Source organism: Acanthisitta chloris, unplaced genomic scaffold (genome assembly GCF_000695815.1).
Source record: "Acanthisitta chloris isolate BGI_N310 unplaced genomic scaffold, ASM69581v1 scaffold6988, whole genome shotgun sequence".
NCBI lineage: Eukaryota > Metazoa > Chordata > Aves > Passeriformes > Acanthisittidae > Acanthisitta > Acanthisitta chloris.
In genome coordinates, this window is record NW_008688609.1 from 52,377 (window position 1) to 75,442 (window position 23,066).

The 23,066-nt window shown below is 38.4% G+C and overlaps 1 protein-coding gene across 1 annotated transcript in view; it reads right to left on the reverse strand.

Moving 5' to 3' along the window:
* LOC103808305 (AMME syndrome candidate gene 1 protein) overlaps positions 1 to 17,608 on the reverse strand; it is a gene marked incomplete at its 5' end in the record, with an annotated part of 38,629 nt that extends 21,021 nt beyond the window's left edge. The window contains one exon of the mRNA XM_009081084.1: positions 17,498 to 17,608. Within this exon, the coding sequence (XP_009079332.1) occupies positions 17,498 to 17,608 (111 nt within the window). The remainder of the gene's footprint in view (positions 1 to 17,497) is intronic.
* Positions 17,609 to 23,066: the final 5,458 nt, after the last annotated feature.

The window sequence follows — 23,066 nt, forward strand, 5'->3', positions numbered from 1 at the left end:
TCATTTAAGCTCGCTAAGTACAATCCTGAGATTCTAGATTCTTTCACTCAACTACCTGTGCTTAGCAGAATTACATCTGAAGATGCATTTAATAAAGAAATGGCTCTATGTCAATAAACTGAGCCCAAAGAGCCCAGATATTGTTCTACAATTAATTCAAAACATCCCAAAATTAATGAGTGGCAAACTCACTGGATTTTAGGGAACAGCGAAGAGATGGCAGCAAGAAGAGACACTTGGTGCCAAGGTATCAGAATGAAAAAATAGACAATATTTATTGTTTCTCCCATTTCTGGGTTACTGAGCAGTGAAGTTAGTTCAGATTTTTAGTTTTTCATTCAGTAACTTCAATAGGAAGAAACTAAGGAACACTTAAACAGACCACCAATATTTTCATAATGAAAATCAGCTCTCATAGCTCAGCTTGGCAGAGAGCAGAGAAAACTAACAGCTTCCAAGTCACGACATGCAATTAATTTTTAAGCCAGAAAAACAGGGCAGAGTGTGCTCTACTTCAGAAAGTGAAATTACTATGAATAAAATTCTCCTAGCTGTCAGCGTACGAGATCAGACAGCCCAGCACAACCCACAGGTCAGTCTTCTACCTACTTTTATTTATGACCAGCAGAGTTTTGCCAACTTAAATGGAGATTTCAAGGAGTGATTTACATGCAATATCAAATCACTTGAATGCAAAGAAAAAGAATTTATTTATATTGTCTTTTTTTTTTTTTTTTGGGGTCAGACTGGAAAAATTTCCAGGAAACAAAACAACTGTGAGTGATGTGTTTTTCCTGAACCCTCCCTTACATTTGGGAGACAGAAAAGGAAAGAACAACATTTTTACTTCCTGCACAATACGTTGCTAAGTGCCAGTCACAGGGTGAAAAAAGAAATACACGCTTGTGGCACAACGTTTGGCACTTGTGTGGCACAGAAATAAATCTACAAAGTTCTCAGCTGATTTTATTAGCACAGTGCAGCAGGTAATAGCGACAGTGTTCCAGGTGGGAGAAATAAAATACTGATCTGGCAGTTTGGCTCTTGAATCTTTTTATTTTACCTCCACATAAATGAAGTATGCCAGAACGTCTCTCTTCTCCCAATCTGTCTAGATTCACACATGCAGCTTAATAGGAAGAAGGAATATCCTGTTACTTTATTTTAGAGACAGTTAATTTAGCTTTGAAAAGAGTTCAATTCCTCTAAAAGACAAATCAGAACATGTATGTCAATTAAGTGTTTAGAAAGGCTCATCAGAAAAGGCAACCTCTTTTCACTGGGCACATAGGACAATTAAGTCTATTTTAGGCAGCCAGAGGTTCCTAAAATAAGCTGTCTATATGTCCTCCAAAATGCCTTAACTATGCAGAATTAGATACTGGATATTGTCTGACTTCTTGCAGATGGCATGGAGATGCTATACAAGCCATTAATATAATACACTGATTTTAAAAGCGCTTAATAATATTAAAAGTGGATCCAGAACTGGAAGGAGCTAACAACATGTTTAGTGTTCTAGTTCAAACATTTTCCCAGGAGAACACTTTGGTTTTTTCACACTATCCTCAAGGACAAACCAATATAGAGTTTTTATTACCAGTTTCATATTGCTGAGTACCAAGGAAGAAAAGAAACTCTGGGCAAAGCATCTATCAAAGCAACAGAAGCTATTACTTGCCTACTTGAAGTTTTCTGAGCTCCTTTCCCAGTTGCATAACAGTGACAACAGGGACAAGAACATTTCGAATTCATATTTTTCTTATTTTTAATTCACGTGTCCACAGATCTAAAAACTTCATCTTTATAGAGTTTGCTCAAGTCAAGATACCTAAACTTCTCAGCTGGTAAAATTATTCATCTAAATCTGAGACGTGCTAAAATAAAATACCAATAAAATGACAAGGTTCTGGATCAAAGCTGCAGGTCCCTGAAGAACAAGGCAGGGGTAGCTCACACCCTCCACATGGGGTGCAGAATTTCTGCACTCAGAGATGTCCAGCTGTGGTGTGTGTGTGTTAGTGCTAGTGCTGGGCAAGCTAAGTCAGAAGGTTTATGGCCTGGAACAAACACAAGTAGCTGCTGCTGGTGATGACAGAACCCAGCAAAGCCTTAACAATCCCACTCAAAGGGACAACTTTCAAGAAGAATGCTGAAAAAAATCTTGTAACACAGGTAAAGGTAATGAAAGCTGTATTAAATCTGGTATGCATTTGGAGCTGCAAATTTGAGATTTTGGTCAATAGTTAATCACTGAACTAGAAATTCTTGAAACACATATTTAAAAATATTAGTATTAGTCAAATACAGGAGGGGGAAAAAAAAGATGTGTTGGGCACACTCCTGAAACCTAAGCAGAGACAACTAGGATATACTACATTCAGCTATTTCCCCTTTATTGCTTATTCAGTTGTGCACGAGGTTAAGTAATCTCTACCACCTGTTCCTCATGCTGTATTACCTCATTGATTTTGCACTTGTGCTGAAACTGTTCCATTAGATAGCAGGAAATACAACAGTCACTAAGGCATCACAGCATGGAGGCAGAGGGTTATGGAAATCTTAAAAAATTTCTTTAACACCTACTCAGCTTGAAATTGACTGCAATCACAAGTGGAAAATTATTTAATGGCTTCACTCATATTCTTAACAGTATTTTTGTGTGCACACATGTGTATTGTGCAATCCATACCCACAATTAAAAATCAAACCATACTGGTATTGCTGATAAGGCTCTGGGACCTTGTTGTTTTCCCCAAACAAGTGCACCAGTTGTTTACACCAACAAAAGAGGCATTTACAGAATATTTTTAGGGGTACTTAAAATTTCCAGACAAATCCTTATTTTAACCTTGACTTCTTACTCTGGTTATCTTGACTCATGGTACATGCACAGGTCAAGTCAACATCACACATGGAAGGACTAACATGGTCCGAGATGCTGTTCAGGGACTCTGCAGTCCCTGTGAGTACCTGCTAAGACAGAGCTAATGTGCCCCTGCCCAAAGACCAGTTTGAAACTCCTGGAGGTTTCACCACCTCCTGGAGGTTTCACTCCACCTCCTGGAGGTTTCACCAATTCTTCAGCTGAGTCTGCCACTCTTATGTATGTACCAGATGAAAACAATCAAACCCCACACTGACTCAATGCTACAAAATCTCTTTTAAGAAAAGAAAGCTCATAACCATGAAGCCATAAAAATCAACACTCCCATAAATCCAGAACTTTTTAGCAGGAAGAGAAACAAAAATGCTTTTTCTACTGCTTCAACAATTACCCAGAGAAATATTCCATCACCCTCTGGATTCTTCATGAAAATCCCAGTCCATCATTATGCCACAATGATGTTACGCTCTGTGGACATAACACCTGAAATCAATTTCTCTTTCTTACTGTCATATCAAGGAATAAAACCAAGGCTTGTATGGTGCAGTCCTTAAAAGTTTAGGAGAATTCTGTGTATGTGCTGTTATGGCCTTCAAGTGGAAAAGTGTGAGCATAAAAGTCACAGCTCCTGCAACCTGCTCCCATCAAAGTTCAGTTACAACTAGAAAGATCCACAAATAATACTTCCTTATTGTTTCCTGAAACAAAAAATCTTACACTATCACTTTTATGGTTCTAGAGAATTTACTTTTCTACTTCAACATGAAGAAAAATCAAGCAAGTTAAACACTCTGCATTTTTATCATAGTTTTAGTCCTGCAGGGTGTGAGGAGATCATTCTGCATTACTATACAATATGCCCTATTTCACGGGGGGGGGGAAGGGAATAAAACCTTAAATTAGTCTAACTTTCAGATGCAGCACAGCATCAATACCAGTCAGGAGGTTCACCTTGACAGAGGTGTGCTAAACCCAATCTCCACCTCACCCAGGGCAGCCAGTGAGAGGGACAGCTTGGAGCAAATCACAGCCCAGTGTGCAGTTACTGTGAATTCACCTGGGTGCAGGAAAAGAGCTGTAAGTGCTCGTTCCGTATATTCCATCCTGCTTGAACTGAACAAAGTCAGTTTGGAATATCCACGCAGCACAGTTATCTGCACTGTGAATTGCTCAGCATGGACCTTGAACAGTATTTTCTGACCACAAGAGAACATCAGTTCAGCAGCTGCATGCAGGAGTCTCTTTGTAGGTGGCAGCTTCTTTTCTGCCTTTTCCAGTGCTGTCCCTCACCCCTCCCTGCATCCATCATCGTGCTGGGATAAATGAGGACAATGGAATTCACAAAGGCGTGACAATTCGTGTCATATCCATGCAAACATTCAGGAAGCTGAAAGGTGTCAATTGCCATGGAAATGTCCTGGTTTGCTACCTAAAAATCAAATCCACAGCACTTCAAACAAGCTCCCCAGGTAGCACAGTAAGCTTGTCACAGTCATTCCAGATGCTTATATAAAACTGAGTAACAAAACTGACCAGGGTTTGGTGTGTAGGTTTTTGTTTGCTGAACACATGATAACAGGCTAGTCAGAAAACTCTAATTGAGCTCCAACTGGACTAAATTATAATGTCACTAAAAGGCTCTCCAGCAGATGGCAAAGTTTAGATAATTAACAAAAATGAACTGCTCAATTACACTCAGAACTGTACAGCTTGAGCAATATCTACCACCCAAATCCCTGGGAGCATAGAACGAAGGCTCTAGAATTCTTTACACCTCCAATATGCCTCTCAATATTGACCAATATCACCATTTTACCCCAAAGCAGGTACTTAAGTCAAGACAAAAATTCAACTCTCATTTAAACAATTCACAAAATATTGATCACCCTCTAAAGCTGCATGCAAGTACTAAGTTTAAAAAAAAGAACAAATTAACATGAAGTGTTTTTATTGAGACCTTTAAAAAGCCTCAACTTAAGCACATACGGAAAAACATACTTCCAAATGTCTCAGCAATACAACGATACATAAATACATGAAGATAATTTAAACATTTACATCTTCAATTTCCTGCAGCTTGTAAAAAGTTGGGGTTTTTTTTTACTATGTTACTCAGATTCTTGAACAAAAGTACTTCATTTTCTCAACATTTCATCACCAGAAATACTATATCTTTTTATATAAAAGTATGATGTAGCTGAACCTTTATTAGTTTTCAGTGATTCACTTTAGAAACAACTAAGTAAATTGCTGGGAATTGGATGTTACAATTAAGCTCAGTTTTGCTCCTGTTTGCCTCAAACACAAAAAGTGTGGTTTTTGTCCAGGACTTTGAAACCACAGTGATGGACAAATTAAATACATATAATCAGGTTAAGCATAAGGGAAGAAAAAGGCATGGTAGATTATGCAGTAAGGTCACAGAATCATAGTATGGTTCGGGTTGGAAGGGACCCCAAAGGGACCCCATCTAGTTTGAATCCCACTGCCTTGGGCAGGGACACCTTCCACCAGACCAAGCTGTTCAATCATACTCACTTACTTGAGGTGTTGCAGTAAATGTTGCACAGAAAAAGACTCAGACAAGAAAATATGCTGAAATATGAAAGCATTGGTGAATGTAGCCTGAGAAATGAAATGACAGAATCCAGTCTTGAAATTCTTCAACAAGTACATAAACTGAGGATAGCCCAAGGTCCACACTGCCTTACAGACTGTGATATGACCACTCATAGTACAGGACACAGAATAATATCCTTGACACGTTTCATCAGTATCACAACTCAACTTAGATTATGTTTAAACCAACTGGTTTTTAGCTCAGTGCAATCTCTCACACATCCTGTGAGTACATCTGCAAAAAGATGCAGATCTGAGTGCTGTCAGTCGGTGTATGAGCTCACAGCATCTCACTAATTTGCAGTGCTTTTGTAAATACAGTAAAAAAGACAGGCACAAGATGAATCTCTTGTGGCACATCACATGTAACAAGACCACAGGGAAAGAAATGGTCCCTCCTTATTCCATGAGAATTCTGGTTTCTAGGCACTTGCTCCTGCTATGGTGAAGCCATTCCAGAATGCAGCTGGGAGAATTGCTGCATCAACAAAACTTAATTCCTTACTTAAGGCAACACACAAGGCTTCTCAACATGATTTTCTGTTAATTTTCTATGTGTGCAGGTTTTTACTTCATACATGAATCTCATTAACAGATTAAGCTATGATTGTTCATTACCTCTACAAATCCCCAATTAAAAAGTAGAGTATGTTTTAGATAGATAAACACGTTCTATACAGCTGGAAGCTTTGCTTTCTGCATGTCCTTCCCTTGATCACCTTCTAGCCACAAATAAGTTGTCTGTAAGCCACCTTCTTATTCTCCTTTTAGCAACTCTGCTACTTTTCTCTCTCTCAGGAGAGAGGTCACCATTTCACCCCTTTATTCCTCCCAGTTTTCTGTCACAATTCTGTCTACTTGTGGTGGCACATTTAGTGACACCTGCAACCTACTCACTTACAGAAGTGACTGGATGGGGCATTCATAAACCACCACCTAAGGTCAAGATGCCCAAGCAACAGAACCATAGCAAGCTCAGCTAAACAGTACATTCAGTTCCAAGCCTGCCAGCTGTCACACTGTACACATTTTCCCACTCTAAACCAGGTTTTGAGTAGCAAATGAAAACAGCAGAAGAGGAATTAAAAGGAAGTTCTGAAATGAAGAAAAGGCAAAGAAGTCCAGGTTAGGCTACATCTGTTTATAGCCTCTATGGCCTCAAATCCCATAACTTAAGCATTCAAGAAATGCATTTAACTTAACAGCATTACATGTATTTGAAAAGTCTGCTCAGCTACAGAATAGATTATTACAAAACATGAAAGTATAAACTCATTAACTGAAACACAAGATTTGTGCTTATTAATTATTTTACATATCTTCTTAGTGAAACTACATGCCAAATTCTTCTGCCTTTGAAGGTAGTAGGAGGTTTGCTATATACTGCAGTTAAGCCTAAACCAGGAAAGGACTGTTCTGTTCTTGTGACAACTCAGCTTTTAACAGCCAGGAACATCCTGCATTGCTGCATGTATTTAACTGAGGGAATTACACTCAAGTGCAATTATTCAATGTTAAATGAGGATAAAACCTGAACACACGCAAGAAATTGGTTTATTCCTAGTCATACCCATTAGAGATACAATTCAACACATCTATCTGAAAGTGGTTAATGTTTAAACGGAAATAGATTTCATCACCTCTCTAAAAAGCAACTCAGAAATGTTTCACCCCCTGGATGTCAGGAATGCTTTAGTCAAACACAGTTTTGTGAAACCATATGTAACAGCTCTTGAAAATCCACTTTTTTTTTGGGAAAAAAAATTATGCATTGTAGACTTGCACAAACCTGAAGAGGGTTTTCTGAGCAACAAACCAGAAAGTCACCCTTTCAGTAAGTGAAAATGCCGAGCACACAAAGAGGAGCTGCTGTAGCGAATGAGGCTGCGTGCGGCGCAGAGACCTCCACAGACAAAGCACAGCTGCTGCTCTTTGCAATGAGGGATTAGCAGTCTAGGTCAAAGGAAAAAAGCCTCTCTGTAGCTAAGTGAGCAAACTGCAGAATGCATCCTCAGCACAGATGAGAAAGGGCCAGCTAACCAGCTTGCAAATTGTGTAGAAGCTTCTGGGAACAGCAACAAAACCAGCATCAGTTTCTTGACAGAGCACGTAAAAATATTTCTGGTGAAAAGCAGTTATGACCTGCTGGAGAACTGAGGTTGCAACGACCTCTCAGTTACTTTAGAATTATATTTCCCCTTTCCTTTCTTTGTGTTCGCATATTTAACAAGCACTTTTTCTTCATAGCAAAACCAACATGCTACCTGTGGGGCTCTAACAACAGCACCTGGCAGTAACGGGCCTAGAGATAACAGAGAAAGCTCTTTTAACTGTAAGAACTGAAGCTGTTAAACACATACATATGCACACAAAACTCTTTTTTCTTACATGGAGATACTCATACCTTTCAACTTTCGTACAACTGAGTCACATTATATTCTGGCTTTAAACATTTTTGGCTTTACATTGACACTTCAGCTGAACGGGATCTAAGCCAATATTTGAAGAAAAATAATTACCTAACCTTTGCTACATACTAAATATATTTTTATTCTAAATCATTCACTTCAGCAGCACTAAATGAAAAAATGGACAATCTTCCAAACCAAGAAATACTGTTTGAATGTATCAGTGTGAATGTATTTCTAATCCAGCTTTTATTTATCAATAAAGCACTGAAGATGATACTTGCAATTAGGCTGGCATCTAAATGGGTGAGTTAATTGCATGTTACAGGAAGCCTGGGACCTATTTCAGTTTGTGGTATTATAGAAGTTTAAGTCATCAAAATTACTTCAACTAGAAGTATCAGAAAGTTGTACTGTTCAAAAAAACAAGAGCTTTTTGTCTCTTCCCCAGTCAAATAAAACTCAATTAAAACTAAGGAAATTTTAATCAACTGAAAAATTCAGGAAAAGTAAAAAGTCACATTTTCTTGCTGGTAAAAGTTTGCTATACCTGATTTCACATACAGACTTACACAACTGTTAGTAACTGCCCTTACCACAAAGGCCCTTTTCACTGAAGCTGAGGCTGCAGCTCCTGACAGCTGGGAAATTCCCAAGAGCTGTGCCCAGGCTCAGCAGAGCACTCAACATCTGGACCGGTTCCCCAAGTTCTTGTGGGAGTTATTTATATACTGTGCTTCTCCAACCTGAGACACTGCTTGCCTGACTATTGACCCTTTAATGCAAGTAATCTGCACTAAGAAATAAAGCTTATGCCATTGCATTGGAACAGCAAACCTAAATTTAAGCATGTGAGCTGACACTTTGTAGCCTGTGTATTTAAGGCTCAGGGACATGTCACCAGTCCCCCACGGAGAATATCCTTGATTGAAGGACTGTTATCAGTCCTACTGAAATTGGTATTGATGGCCAAAAGAAGCTGCTCTCCACTATGGCCAAAAGCTATTATCTGTGTGTAAGTTACAACTATATTTAGAAAACTTTTAATTAAAAGTTTTGAGAAATCACATTAAAGTAGGAATCCGAGGTTAGAAATAATTTTTGGTTCTACAACAAATAATTTAGGCAACTGTTTATTTACTTACGGTCACAGCCGTGATGCTTTGTAAACTGTACTGTTATTTACATAGCTAAAAAAATAAATCAAAGTACATTCAATTTCTAAAATAAAGGTTAGCACCAATATATACTTGTTTGGAGCATATGTAGCACTCCATACACTTCTAAGGAGTACAGCTGAAAATGGCAGAATCTGAAAACTGCATCAGCAATTCAAAGGGAAGAGACAAACCTGGACTGTTTTTGTCCCTAACATAATATTTTAAAATAATGCTAGAAAAGAAAAACCCTGTTATTTCCAGGTAACTATATATTCCCCCCTACAATGCAGCAGATGAACAGTAAAACTTGAGTCATTTGTAAATGATGAAGTTCAAGACAGAGAACTTTCCTCTGTGTTCCTTCCTCCCCCTCCAAGATCACTTACTCACAAACACAGATGAGCTGAAATAGTGCAGAGTGATTGGGCCTGTAAGACTTCAGGACGTCCTCAGACATTCTGCACTTTTTATACAGTTGCTTGTGTCCCAGCAGTGGTTATGCTGCTGCTTCTTCAAAGAGCTCTTCTACCATCTCAACTACACAGCTCTGTAAAGAACACAACTTCTCTCTTCCTAGTGTCGACAGGAATGATTTTCAGAAATAGGTATCTGTTGGTACTATTTAAAAATGCCAAAAAACTCTGCTACAGTTTACAAAAGCATTTGAACCCTGATTATTCTGGTCTATGGAAAATGGTAAAATTCAATTTCAAAAGCTTCAACACCTTTGTGTTACAGTGAACAGAGATAACAAGGGTTTCTAGAGCCCAGTTCGCCACAGTTCATGCTATTTCTTCTTTATACAATCTTAAAAGGAAGCATCAGAAAACACCTAAACGGAGGAGGTGCTGACAGACTGAAAACTTTAATTGAGACTCCTTTCCCACAGTCCCTCCCACACAAAGCTGCAGAGTTTAAAGATTTTAACAGCTTATAAGCATGAGACAATTCTTTTTCCTGTGACCTTGCTTAATCCCTGCTAACTGGTATTAAAACATCAGAGTTCAGCAAAAATTAGTTCTTTGAGTCAAACAAAGTTCACTTCTACTGGGCAAGGTATCTAACATGCTATGGCTGCAGCTCAATTTCCAGAATGTTAGGATGACTCATATTTATCACAGAGAAACACTGGCCAGTCTGTGCAGTGGGATGCTTTACTGCCTTCCCAATAAAGTTGTGGAAAATGTCCCTTACTCTATACTAAAAATTAACATCTACTACTAAGCTGAGAATAGCCAGAGAAACTTGCCCAAAAGCAGGTAACTTCTATGCCAACTTCCTCCATTCTGTCCTAGCTAAGAGTTTCCAAATACACAAACCCTTTCTTAACAGTGCAAGTGCTCTGAGATGCCTCACCTATGCCTCTGTCTGCTGTGAGCACAGTCCTGTGTTGTATCCTTCACCACTGGCATGTCTTTGTAGTGCTTAAGAAATCACTAAGACATCCAAAGTCTCAAATGAATGAACATTCTGTTCTAAAGACTTTTAGGCAATGTTTTGAAAAAGTTCCCATTAAGAGTATCATACAAAAACATCAAAAATTTTGACCAAATCCCATGGAATTACCAACAACTAGCTGTACTAGCAATGGAGAAGTTATGGCAACATAAAGCTTTGCTAGGAAAACCAGAGTGGTCAGTTCCCCTGCCTTCAACCTCCTTCTCAAACACTTCTGTCAAGCAATATTCAAAGACAAATACAAATCTGACTTAGAACCAAACTAGTGTTTCAACTCAACTAGAACTCTGTCTTTGAACTTACAGGGTGTGCACCATTTCCTTTGTACAACAGAAGGAGACTGTGTGGGAAGAACATGAAATGCAAAAGCATCCTGGGAAAGACTGGAGCCACAAATGACATGGCTCCTGCCTGAAACCCTTCTGGAAGGTCTGAGTAACTGATGGATATCTCCAGTTACTCAGTCAAATTCAATCAAATTTCAGGAATAACTGATTTACTCAAAGTACCACCAGTTATATCCACTAATACAAATTACCTTGCTTCAGCACATCTTTTTCTAAGCATGAATTTTATAAGAACAACACTTCTGAAATTCCCAATTTTTAGCTCATATCTTTTAAAGTAAGATGATGAAATAAGTATTTCAAACGTGGAGTTTCTTTAGTTACACCGAATTCTATTGCTGAGACCTTAAATTTATGACAGCCTCGGTAAAACCCTCTCTAAACTTCATGGAGCTACTTTATACAGACATGGCAATTTTGTAATAATTTTAAATTAAAAAATTCCATTTTCCCTTGATTTCCAGTTACCCTTCACAAACAGACAACTTGCAGAGTAAGTTTTCTCCACCAGACACAGCAATGCATCTCCCTGTGCCAAAGAATTCATACTCTAAAATTCAGTTTTCCCAGCAAAACTGTAAAATAGTTATCAATATTTGATAACCCTGGATCTATTGAAAAAGCTTCAGTAGGGCCTCATTATGCTCTCCTCCTTCCATAAAGATAATAATCTAAGGACTGTCCTTCCATTTGTGGTGTTTTCCTTTGTTTTCTTTCAGGAAGTGTTGCCACGGAAACTGACAATCACCTACCATTAGGTGCAAGGGCCTAGCAAGGTTTTTCTCAGGAATAATAGTCCAACAATTACAAAAGCATTATCTTTCTTGGGTTTGGGTTTGTTTGGTTTTGGGTTTTTATTTAAAAAATTCAAAATTAAGGCAGAATTATTACATTTCCAACACACATAATAAGGAAGAAACATGTATTCCCTAGAGCATGCTCCCTCTCCCTCTTAAACAACATAATTCTTATTTCATAATGAAAAAAGAAGAATCATTTAACCCATCATTAAAGCAAAAATTTGGGGTTTTTTCCCACTTCTAGATCCAGTATGGTATTCAGCTTTGCCCTTTGAGAAAAGGCAGCAGACAGTTCTGTTAAGCAACAGTTCCCTGAAATAACGACCTGGCACTGTGTGCACAAAATCATTACAGACCTACTTACTGAACTGATTCACACACAGTAACTAAGCCTGGCTCAATAAATTCAGATTTATATACTTCATTTGGAGTTCCTGGTATTGTAAGTTTACACCAGAAACCATTTTACTACTAAACATACATTGCACTATAACACATATGAGTATTTACCCAAATTAAAGTGGTTGTTATTTGTAAAGTCAACGTCTACAGGCAAAGTCAAAGCAAGAAGCTTTTTCTGGCTTAGATTAAGTTTAGAAATATGAACAGCTCCAAGTTTCAGTAGTCTCACCTGCATACAGATGACATGGCAGGCCAAGCCATGAGTCAGTACAAAATGTCTATGTATTAAAATAATTTTGCCTCAGTTTCATTAAAGGTAATCAGTCAATATTTTAAGGTTAATGTGCAAACCCTTTGATTTTATATTTTACCAGAAGCATTTTGGAAAGCAAAAAGGGGTTCCACGATACTGTATTAAAAATACCTCTGGAGGTCAACACCATCATAAATATACACATTAATTAGTAAAGCAAAGCTTACTGCTAAACTGTCTCAATATACTTGGGCCATTCTGGCTCAGAATACACATGTGCTATGTATGATATGTGCTATATACAAATATACATGTGCTGCTGATCATCCTTTAGTAGGGGGGAAATCTGTGCCCTCTGTCTCAATACTACACTCTTGAAAACTCAGAGGTAACAAGCAGACACCAGCTTTTCACAGAAAAGTACAAATAAAGGAAGCAACACGATGCTTCCTGGCTTTACACACAACATTAAACATAGAAGAATAGCATAACCCTGGTGGGTTCAGCCTCTCACAAACCTACATTGCTCTCTGCAGAGTTCAATTTCGAATGTGCTAGTGTGAGCTTCATCTCACAATTATCAGGCATTTTTCACTGGTGACCATACGATACAGAATATGAACAGAGTAAAAAAAAAAAAAAGCTGACTTTCAGCAGTAGCCTACTATAAATCAAAGCCACAAAATAAGACAGCCTGCAAAGTATTATCAGGGGGCAACACAGAAGCAACAATGTGTTCTGAAATATTACGAGAAATGCTGTTTGCAGAAACTAATTCAACTGATGACTTCTGTGAATAGTGAAGGTCACAACAACTGTAAAAAAACATATGTAATTCCCCCAACTCTGCAGATCAAAAAATTGCAGTCAGATAGATGAGTATGCTTTGCCCTGGATCAATTGCAATGACTGTTTACACCCATAGCAACACTGCCTGGTGGTAAAGACTTTGGGAAGTTAGCACTGAGCTGTAGGGGTTGATTAGAGGGAAGGTTGAACAAGGCTATGATTAGTAATGAGAAACAGGAATTAAATAAAGCAACCTCAGCTAAACACAAGAGGGAAGTTGTCCTGTCTGCACAAATAACTTGACTCCAGTCTTTAGCAATTAGCCCAACATCCATATTAAAGGTGATCAGTCAGTAAACATTTTTCAATTTTACCCCTTGAATTAGCTTGCCATACTGTTGTCTTGCAGTTGGTTAACTTTACTGTGTGGAACAGGAGGAAAGGGTCACTGTGTCACAGAGCGCGAGCAGGGCAGGAGATATTGCAGCAACAAGGACTAAGACTCTTGAAATTGCTGACAAAGAGCAGTAGTTGATGCCAGTGGTAGCCAAATCCTCATATAGAATGTATACCCAAATTCAGTTATGAGAAAGTTGGGTTGCAGGTTTCATTTCCTTCAATCTTGTGCTTCTCATCCCAAGCTTCTCTCTTTGTTTTCTTTTCTTGATCAACCACATCTAGGCTGAATGTCTGACAGCAGTCATATTTCCCTCAGGTGGAGTGGTAAGTAGAACACACAACAAAAAGACTGATTACATCATATAGTCAGTAAAGACAGGCCTATGCTAGTTAAAGGAGGGTAGGTTACATATTCTTTTAAAATTTAAATCCAGTTTTCAGCCATTAGGCTAAGACACTTAAGCCTTGGAGTCCTTCAATTTTTCTTCACTGCTTTCTTCCTTGACAGCAGGCTTTGTCATGTAATATCTCCCTCTATCTGCTTCTTCTCTACTATTTCTCTCCCCAGATATATATTCTAGTCCTGACAGGCCAAACCAACAGAGTTAAAACATGATTTATACACTCATACTTGCTACATCCACTAGGCATAAAACATGACTTCAAATTCTATAAAATAGGTAGAAAAACTAAACTGAAATGAACAAGTGAATAATTTCATTCAGCATCTCAAGCATATGAGAGCAGGAGTTTAAAACTTCAGTGCCAAACCCTAAGTCTTACTGCTGTACAGAATACATGAAAAAGTAATTTATCAACCTGTTATGAAATTCTGTGGTAACCTGCTTCCAAGTTCAGTGTATTTTCTTGAAGGAGCTGTAAAACACAAGGTATTTTTCATAATCTGGATTGGTTTATTTTTACGCATTCAGGTGGGATATTCAAATAACACATTCAGCCTAAAGGACTATTTCAACCATGGTAACATTTCTTACAGTCTAAAATGCAATATTCAACACCTTAGAACATTTGGACATGGTTAGATTTTTACCCAACTACCTAATAAATTTGAATCTATCTTTTCATAAAGTTCTGCAGAAGATGTTAATAATACACTTTCTTTCCCCTGTATCTCACTGAAATAACGCAGAGAAAACTGAAATCTAACATGCAGATTTTATTAGGAATACAGTACTAGCATTTTTAACTATGGGTATTCTCATCCCTCCTCACAACTTAGGCAGATGCATCCAATTAATGATGAATCACTCCACTTAAATTTCCTGTTTAGAACAATACTGGCAATACCAGTACGACAACCTACAGAGCTCGAAACAGTCACACATCATCACCATTTTTGTTTTACAGACCCCAAAAAGTGTAGGGTGGGAACGTCCCAAGAAACAAATTCTTCACTTCACGTACCTCGATGAACAATCATTATGCTACTTCGAAGAAACCACACTAGTGTATGGAGAGATATGTATGCTACACATTGTATACAACATACAACTAGAAATCACTACAAGAATTAAGGAAAAATTCATTTATTGTGATGCTAAGGATTATTCAGCATATTTTTAATAATTTTATGTGTGAAGGAAATTGTGGATATCTTGATTGCTAAGCACCAAGGCAGTTAAGAACAGCTGTTCTTCTGTACCATTTTACTCACTGAATGCTGGGCCACAATTCCACAGAAGGTGCTGAAAAAGATAAGAACGAACTAGACAAGCAACCTGGTTCTGTTTATCCATGCTGTATCTTCAAAATAACCGACGAGAAGTGCCTTCCAGTGCCAAAGGAAAATAAACTCAGTGGAATATCTGTCTGTATCCTCGAATGAAAATTTTGGTCAAGTTCCACTTTCTGAAGTAGAGTCCATTCTCATTCTGCCTACTTTGTTGAATAATTTGTCTTCCCTGAAGAAGTTCTTCTCTTTCAGGAATTGTCATGTCTTCTGCAGGAGCCTGCTGCCCACATACTGCTGGATCAAGCTATAATGTCCTAGCTTCTGATCCCTCCTAGGGAGGCCTGTCAAGCTCCAAACTCTGAAAGCCCACATACATTCCAAAGGTGCTTCTGTTATTCCTCAAGTGGTCTCCTCTGGAAGCTCTGCAGTTGAAAACACTAACACCTTGATGGAAGGGAACATCAGATATGAACTTTACATGTCAGTGGTCATATCTTAAGTTTGGTCGTTGTTTTTTTTGTTAAAAACCAACAGGAAGCATTTTTGATGCCATACACAAAAAAGGTTCCACATAAAAGGCAAAAAATTCAGTATGTCACTAAATATAATATTTAATTTTAAAAAAACTCGTGTTCTCATGAAGATTTTTGCAAAAAAATGGTTAGTATATACTTCCATTTTTCTCATCTTGAAAATTAGTGAACTATGTATCCTCTGAACAGCCTCAATCAAACTTCCACAGCTTGTGGCCAGTGTTTAAATACTGCACTGAAAATATTTCAGTTACCTTTTATTTGCATCACTTTTCATGTATTTTGACTTCAGCTTTCAGAGTTAGAATGCAGTGACAGGAATCTTAAAGGTATTTTAAAGGTGTTTAATAGTACAGCCCTATCTAATTTGTGGGACTGGAAAAATCTACAAGGAAGAAAGACTATTTTTTTGGCTCTCACCTTCCTCCTTGTCTTAGGGGAAAATTTTCTGTACAAGCTCATTGTTCTTGCTCAGGCACTATAAAGTATACATCTAAATGAAACACTCTCCAGTGCAGGGGGCAAGTTGTTCTTCACCCAGTCTGGCTCACTAATGGTTAAAATTTGAACCCTCAACAAAGAAATAGCTTTGAATTTTATTGAAAGCTCCTTCTCATTGACCATTTAGATTGCTGAGGTTTTAAAGGACACAAGCAGAAACATTCCAGAGTACATAATATATAAATTGAACACAATAAAGGTAACTAGGTCTTTCAGAAGACTGTAAGGACTCCAGGAGATGAGCAGTTGATTTCTTCAAGCTGAGCAGAGAAGCATGAAATGAACTTCAGGTTGCAACTAACTAGGGAGACACGTAAGAAAGAACATGTCCCATTTCAATATTACTTAATACCAGGATTGACAAGGCATTTTAACAGCAGAGAGGAAGGTCCTGTAATGGAGGAAAGCCTCAAATCTAAAGTGATCTGGAAGCACTAATTATTTTAAGTGATGACAATTTTAGAGGTCTACACATGCCAGAATGTAGCTTCTATTTTAAAGCACTATAAAGTCTATTGTACTGAGAGGAACAAAATTCCATTGATTCTTTAGAGAATAAACTTAAGAAAACTCTTAGAAAAAACAAGTAGAAAGCTTGCTACTAGCTCTAGTGATAAACTTATTAGTTTTCACTCTATGCAAAGGAAATGGAACAATATTAAGGTGAATGAATTTAGGTGTAGATCAAAAAATGAAGGATTATGCTGCCAGGGAGTGAAGTATTATCATCACTTACCTCCCTCATCCAGAAGCTTCCCACTCAGGGGCTGGGATGTATCTGAAGAGTAACATGTAATGGAAATTTGTAGCATTAAATTAACTGCAGCTGATTGGAAGCACCTGATGGAGAAGAGGTGAGAATACCTGCTGTTTTAGAAGCGTGAATAGGATAATCCCCATATCTGACTTTCTGGTCTTCTGCTCTGACATTAACTATTAAGGTTAAAATTTGTCTGAACACTGGAAAAAATACTATAATAGTCAGTTACAATAAGCTACTGGAGAGTCATTTCCAGACCAATAAAAAGAAAATAGACTCAACCTATGTTTTTTAACTGAAACCATAGCCTCAAGACAGCAGTAGTGAAATAACCAAGCAATACACTTAGCATCCAAAGGAGACACAGGTTTTCAATGATCAGTACAGTGACACAGCCAAAAAACCCAAAAAAACCCAAAGCACACCTATCATCTCCTCAACAGACTATTTAAATATGTAAGTCAAGTCTACAGAGAACAAAATCTTACCTAGTAAGTGTGTACTCCCTGAGTCCTGAATGCAGGTTCATGGCGGAAAAAGTACCTATGCATCCTCGCAATCGTTTATCTCGACCAATCTTCCACGTTACAAACAGTGGGCTGTGGCAGGGAAGAGAAAAGAGACATGATGACAGGAGCAATTTTGACAGTTGGTGTGACATTCCAGCAACACTACCCTTCCAGTTCAGGCAACAGGGGGCTAAATCTCTAAAATACCTGTATCTGAGCAGGCCATAGCATTTAGGAATGCCCTTTGCAATTCTTTTGACTGTTCTAGAAACATTGGTCATGGGATATAATAGAAAATAAGATTACTGGAATAGTTAATGGACAGAATGAAACTGCTTGGTAACAGATCTGATATGCCCAATGTCCCTCACTGTTATCCATTAACCTTCTCCCATCAATGGGAAAAGCCTTGCCTTAGAGAGGGAGGAGAAAAATATCCCTGTCACACTAGCCATCCCTCCTCCTGGGCACAAATGCTCTGGTCCTTAACAGTGCTAGCAAGAAACAAGAAATCCTTGGACGACAATGAAATTTAGGAACACACTTTATCTAAACTGAAAGAACTGCCTAAGGAAAGGAGATTTTCCTCCATGAATCCCAGGTTACTATTTAACAATCTCAAAAATGACCAGGAGTGCAGCAAAATCTCTTAGTAATTTCAATATGTCTCAATTATATGTGTCAGAGTTACAGACAAAAGCTTCTACCAACCACAAACCAATCTATACACTAAATTAACTAGAAAGAGGCAAACCATGCAGCTTTTGGGGCCAAAGTTTTCCTTGGAGTTCTAGAGCACTGAATCAATACAAAAGCAACAGAAAACTACACTAACTTGAATTTCTCAAGGGAATGCACATGGCTCCTGGATACCAACTCTAGCAATGATTTCTAATACCAAGATGAACAGTGATGCTTTGAAGAAAAACACATAAAATTTACTCTCTTTTTCCAGAAAGGTGACAAATCAAAGTGTATTGCATAAACAAGAGTGCACTTTCCCTTACTGTTAGGCTTTAAAAAATAGCAGTAAGAATTAAAAAGAAAGGCATTTCAGTTAAAGAACTTGACACAGCATATTCTTGCTCACAAACAGGTTTGCATTTCTGCAGTACAAGCAATCCTAAGTGAAGAGCACCTCCCCCTTAAATCCAAAAGTAAATCTAGTGTTAAGCTTTGAGGAAAGTCCTGGGTCATTCCAGCATAAATATATATAATTCTTGCTGTGAAGACTACAGCCCCTGCACTAAAGCTGACAGCACCAAGGTGCATCTCTGACACTGGGAGCACCTCTAACACTTCAGGATGCACAGCTGACTTCTCTCCAAAGCTATTTGATCAGACAATGCTTTTCAGCATCATACACATGGACAAACCATCATGTTTTTCTTTACAGCTGTTTCCTACCCAGTCTCCTTACTACAGTCCACAGCCATCACTATGAAGATCAAGAAGCCCAACATGAGGCAACCCACCTCAGGCTAGTGCTTGAGAAGCAGGAGATGACAAAGCAAACACAAATGCCTTTAAGGAGGGAAGAATATACAGAACCACAGAACAGTCCAAAATTCACACAAGTCAAGTTGGCTGCATCAAAAAACAAGAATGTTCTTCCATTACTACTATCAGCTGCAAATGATGAGTAGATTTGCAACAGCACACTGTAAGATTAACAATGTTGCACTGAAAAACAACCTTTGGTAACTGTCTTATCTAACTCCTCATCCAAGGGATCAGTAAAAATCTAATCCACAAGTTTCCCTATTTTCTGAGATTTTTAAAACATACTAAGGCTAGGAACTTTACTGTATGAGCAGATCAGTCACTGCACAACTGCAGAGTGTAAGGGAGACAGGTGTGACTCTACTGGGGGTACATACACAGGAATGTGTGCAGTTTTGGACTCTCAAGGAATAGCCCATATCTCTTTTCTCCTTCCATCCCATTCCCTTTGTCTGGTATGGCACAAGATATTCATCACATCATGGCAGAAAAGGTCTTCACAGCACCAATGCAGCAGCATCCAGTCCTCTCCTAGCTTCCTAAAACCTGTTGTTATTGCCTGCTGGTACAGCAACTTCCTCATTTCATTAAGCTGGACAAGTTCCTTTCTTTCAATGATGATGAATAGAAGAGGAAGCTGAAGTCATAGCTTTCTTTTAGATTTCCTTTTATTTCTTTTTGACTGCTACCCCCTCTCCCTTATTTTAGGTTGTTTTATAAACACTAAGAGCACAAAGCCAGAAGGGCCATTACCTAACATTTAACAGAACATGGTCTGTTACACAATTCTCCATTCAGATCAACGAGTGGCACTTCACTACCATTTTCAAGAAAGGCATCCCAGTTACCCTAACTGGTACCAGTAAAATTATTAGAGGGCAATGGCACTGAAGAAACTCTCCACACTTGTACAGAAACAAGCACGAATAAGATTCAGACTGGACTTTAGGATTATTCTCTTGACCTTTATCTTTGGATTATGAGATTTATTAGCTGTAATACACTTAGTGGAAGGCTGTAATTCAGGGAAACATATACACATTTACTTTCTCATCAAAACTGAATTGCTTCTAGAATGCATCATTGCTGCTACTTTAAAAGGACAATAGAAGACCAGGGACCATCACTGAATGTCAAATAGTACTGAAACATTTGCATACACTTAGAAGGTCCTTGTCAACGAGTCCCACTAGAAAATGTAGAGGTTATATACATGTACTGGTGGTAGTAGGATTACAAACTTACTGTTCAGACTATGTTGAGTAAATGAACCACCACTGATAGCCACACAGGCTACACAACACAAAATCTGACTAAAGATGCTTTTCCGACCTTTCAACTTCTGTATTACTCCCCAGGAGCCACTAAAAGTATCAGTATGCTTACATGGAAGGTCTAAGCCTGCTCAACAGAATTACTTCACTGCCATCACAGATTTCTTCAAAGTGCAATATGGACCAAAGGTTCAGAACAGTCAATGACCCAAGAGGATTCTAACTCTTAATATTCAAGAAATAAGGCTGAAAGGGACCTTCAGGGCTCCTGCTATTGTAAGGAATAATTATAAAATTCTGTTCTTAAAGGATCCAAATTCTACACACTAAAAGTAGAAACAATAGGGACAAAACTGCTAAAATGAAAAATGAGAAGATTTCCTCAAAGCCTTGCTGAAGTTCAGAACCTCTGGAAACATTCTGACTACCTGCCGAAATGACTTCCCAGGCAGCTTGTCCTTAGCAACTCTTGTGCCAACATTGTTCTTTAGTTTAAATAGTTCTTTCCCTTCCCAGTTATTATTCCCCAAAGGATTTACAGGAAGAATTCGTATGCCTCTTCAGACTTCACTCTGCTGAGCCGAATGGGTTGTGCTCACTCAGTTTCCTCTCAGAGGGGATCTTTCCATTCTGACCATCACACCTCTTCTCTACAATTCTTTCCAGTTTAAATCTGCCTTCTTGAAAATCATGCCTGGAACTGGAGGCAGAATTACAGAGGAGGGTCTTGCACCTGCATTGATGCTTCCATCTCTGAACTAGAAACACTGACTGCTGCATTTTAGTGTTAATTCTTACAGCCTAATACAAAGTCCAAGCCTTTACATTGCATTTCTAGGCTTACACTAAACAAAGACCACAGAAGCTGGACAAGCTATGCACTGAAAAGAATCTGTTTCTTTCCAGCAATGTTCTTTTGCTTTTTATTGGCATCCTTGGTTTCAGCTGCTTGTCTCTTCCTCAAGCCTACAATGCTTTTCTTGTGTTTTAAAGCCAATAATCCACCAACAAACTTGCTATCTAACATAACTGCCAATCTGAGGCTAAAATGTCAAACTCAACAGATACTAATGTCAAAAAAAGCTAAGTAAATAGGTAGATTTACAACTTGAAAAAAAGTATCTTTTATTTCCATGTTACCTGTTCTTAAAATAAAAAGGAGGGGTTTTTTTAGCAACACATCGTTAGACCTAAAAATCTTCAGTAAAAAGCAGAAGAGGTGGCAGAGGCCATGCTCAAAGTCCCTGTTATCCAGTGATGTACAGCATGGACGTGCATGGCATGCTGGAGATCAGAGTCCTCCTTTTACCTAAGAAAGTTTGAACCCACATATCCCACAAGAGTCAGAGAGCATATTGGAGTGGAGTGCTCTCACCTTTCTGACTGGCTCTTTCTTGATGTTATATGAAAGCTTCAAGATGTTTTGTTGTTGTTTGTTTTTTTAAACAAAATTAACAAAATCAGATGCTGCACAGTCAGCTTCAAGTAGCTCTCTTACTCAGTTTAGGGTGAAGCATCTTATTAAAAAGCAAAACAGCTACAAGCTTGGGAGTGAGCTCTCTTCAACCAACAGACTTAAGAAATTTATTTGTCTGACAGGTTATTCAGCTTCTCTTCATTGTGCCTGGAACCTCTGACATGCACTGGTGACAGTGTTAACAACAGGAGTGATGCCAAACACCCCCAAATACTCAGCAGCTGAAAGTGGGTGGAAGATGTTTCAGACTGTACAGGAGCAGAAGGAGGGACCAAATCCAGACCCTTCAAAGCCTCTGTAAACATGACAAGTTTTCTTTCACAAGGGTCTGCATTTTGTGGTTTTTTGTTTGTTCGTGAGCCAGACACTGAAAAAGTATTTCTATCTAAAACTATTCACAGGTGCCACAGCAAATTCACAAACAAGCTGAAGATGATAAACTTTCCATCCAGCCACTGCATGATTGACTATTTATTGAAAAAGTCTTGCCCAGCTGTAACAGCAGAATATCTAAATAGCAGGAACTGTTTCAGTTATTTGCTATAGAGATTGTCGGGTACTACCCCAGGAAAACCAGCTGATCATGTATACTGTGCTTTCCTACTTTCAGTTGCAAAACTGAATTAAAGTGACAGTTGCAATTCAGTAAGAGTTTAAACTGATACTGCTTGCAACTGCAGCCATCAAAAGGTGCATATGTACATAGTCTGCCTCCTTGTCAGACTACTGAAATACATACATGTGTCTAACACCCTAAACACTGACCTTAAAGACTAGGCAGAAAATGTGTGGCTAAAGCTGGGGCGCACGGGTCACCCGATCAGAGTGCTGCCCATGTGTCACTTCAGCTACTATTACACTATTTTCATTAATGAAGAAACTAGGATGGCCCTGTACTTTACTTGCGCATTAATCTCTTACAACTTCTGGAGAACTGGAGCACTTCACAGTTCTAGAGCAGGTCACAAGGTATAAACCTATATAAACACTGAAGCAAGTACTAAAATAGTCCCTTACACATTATGCTTACCAGAGCCCATAGCACACTTATTGATGTTTCACAACCAAAATCCCCTAAACCAATTTACTAACCTGCTTGCTATATGTTACTGAAAATGTTTAGACTGAAAGCAGAAGTGTGCAAGCTATTTTAGCCACAGTCAGCTATCATAGTTAAGAGTCAGCATGCCAATAATTTACACTGACATCATGTAGAATGCACTCTTCAAAATATCTTCTTTCAATATAAGGCAGCACTGGATATAAGCTGCCTCTTATATTAAAAAAAAAAGTG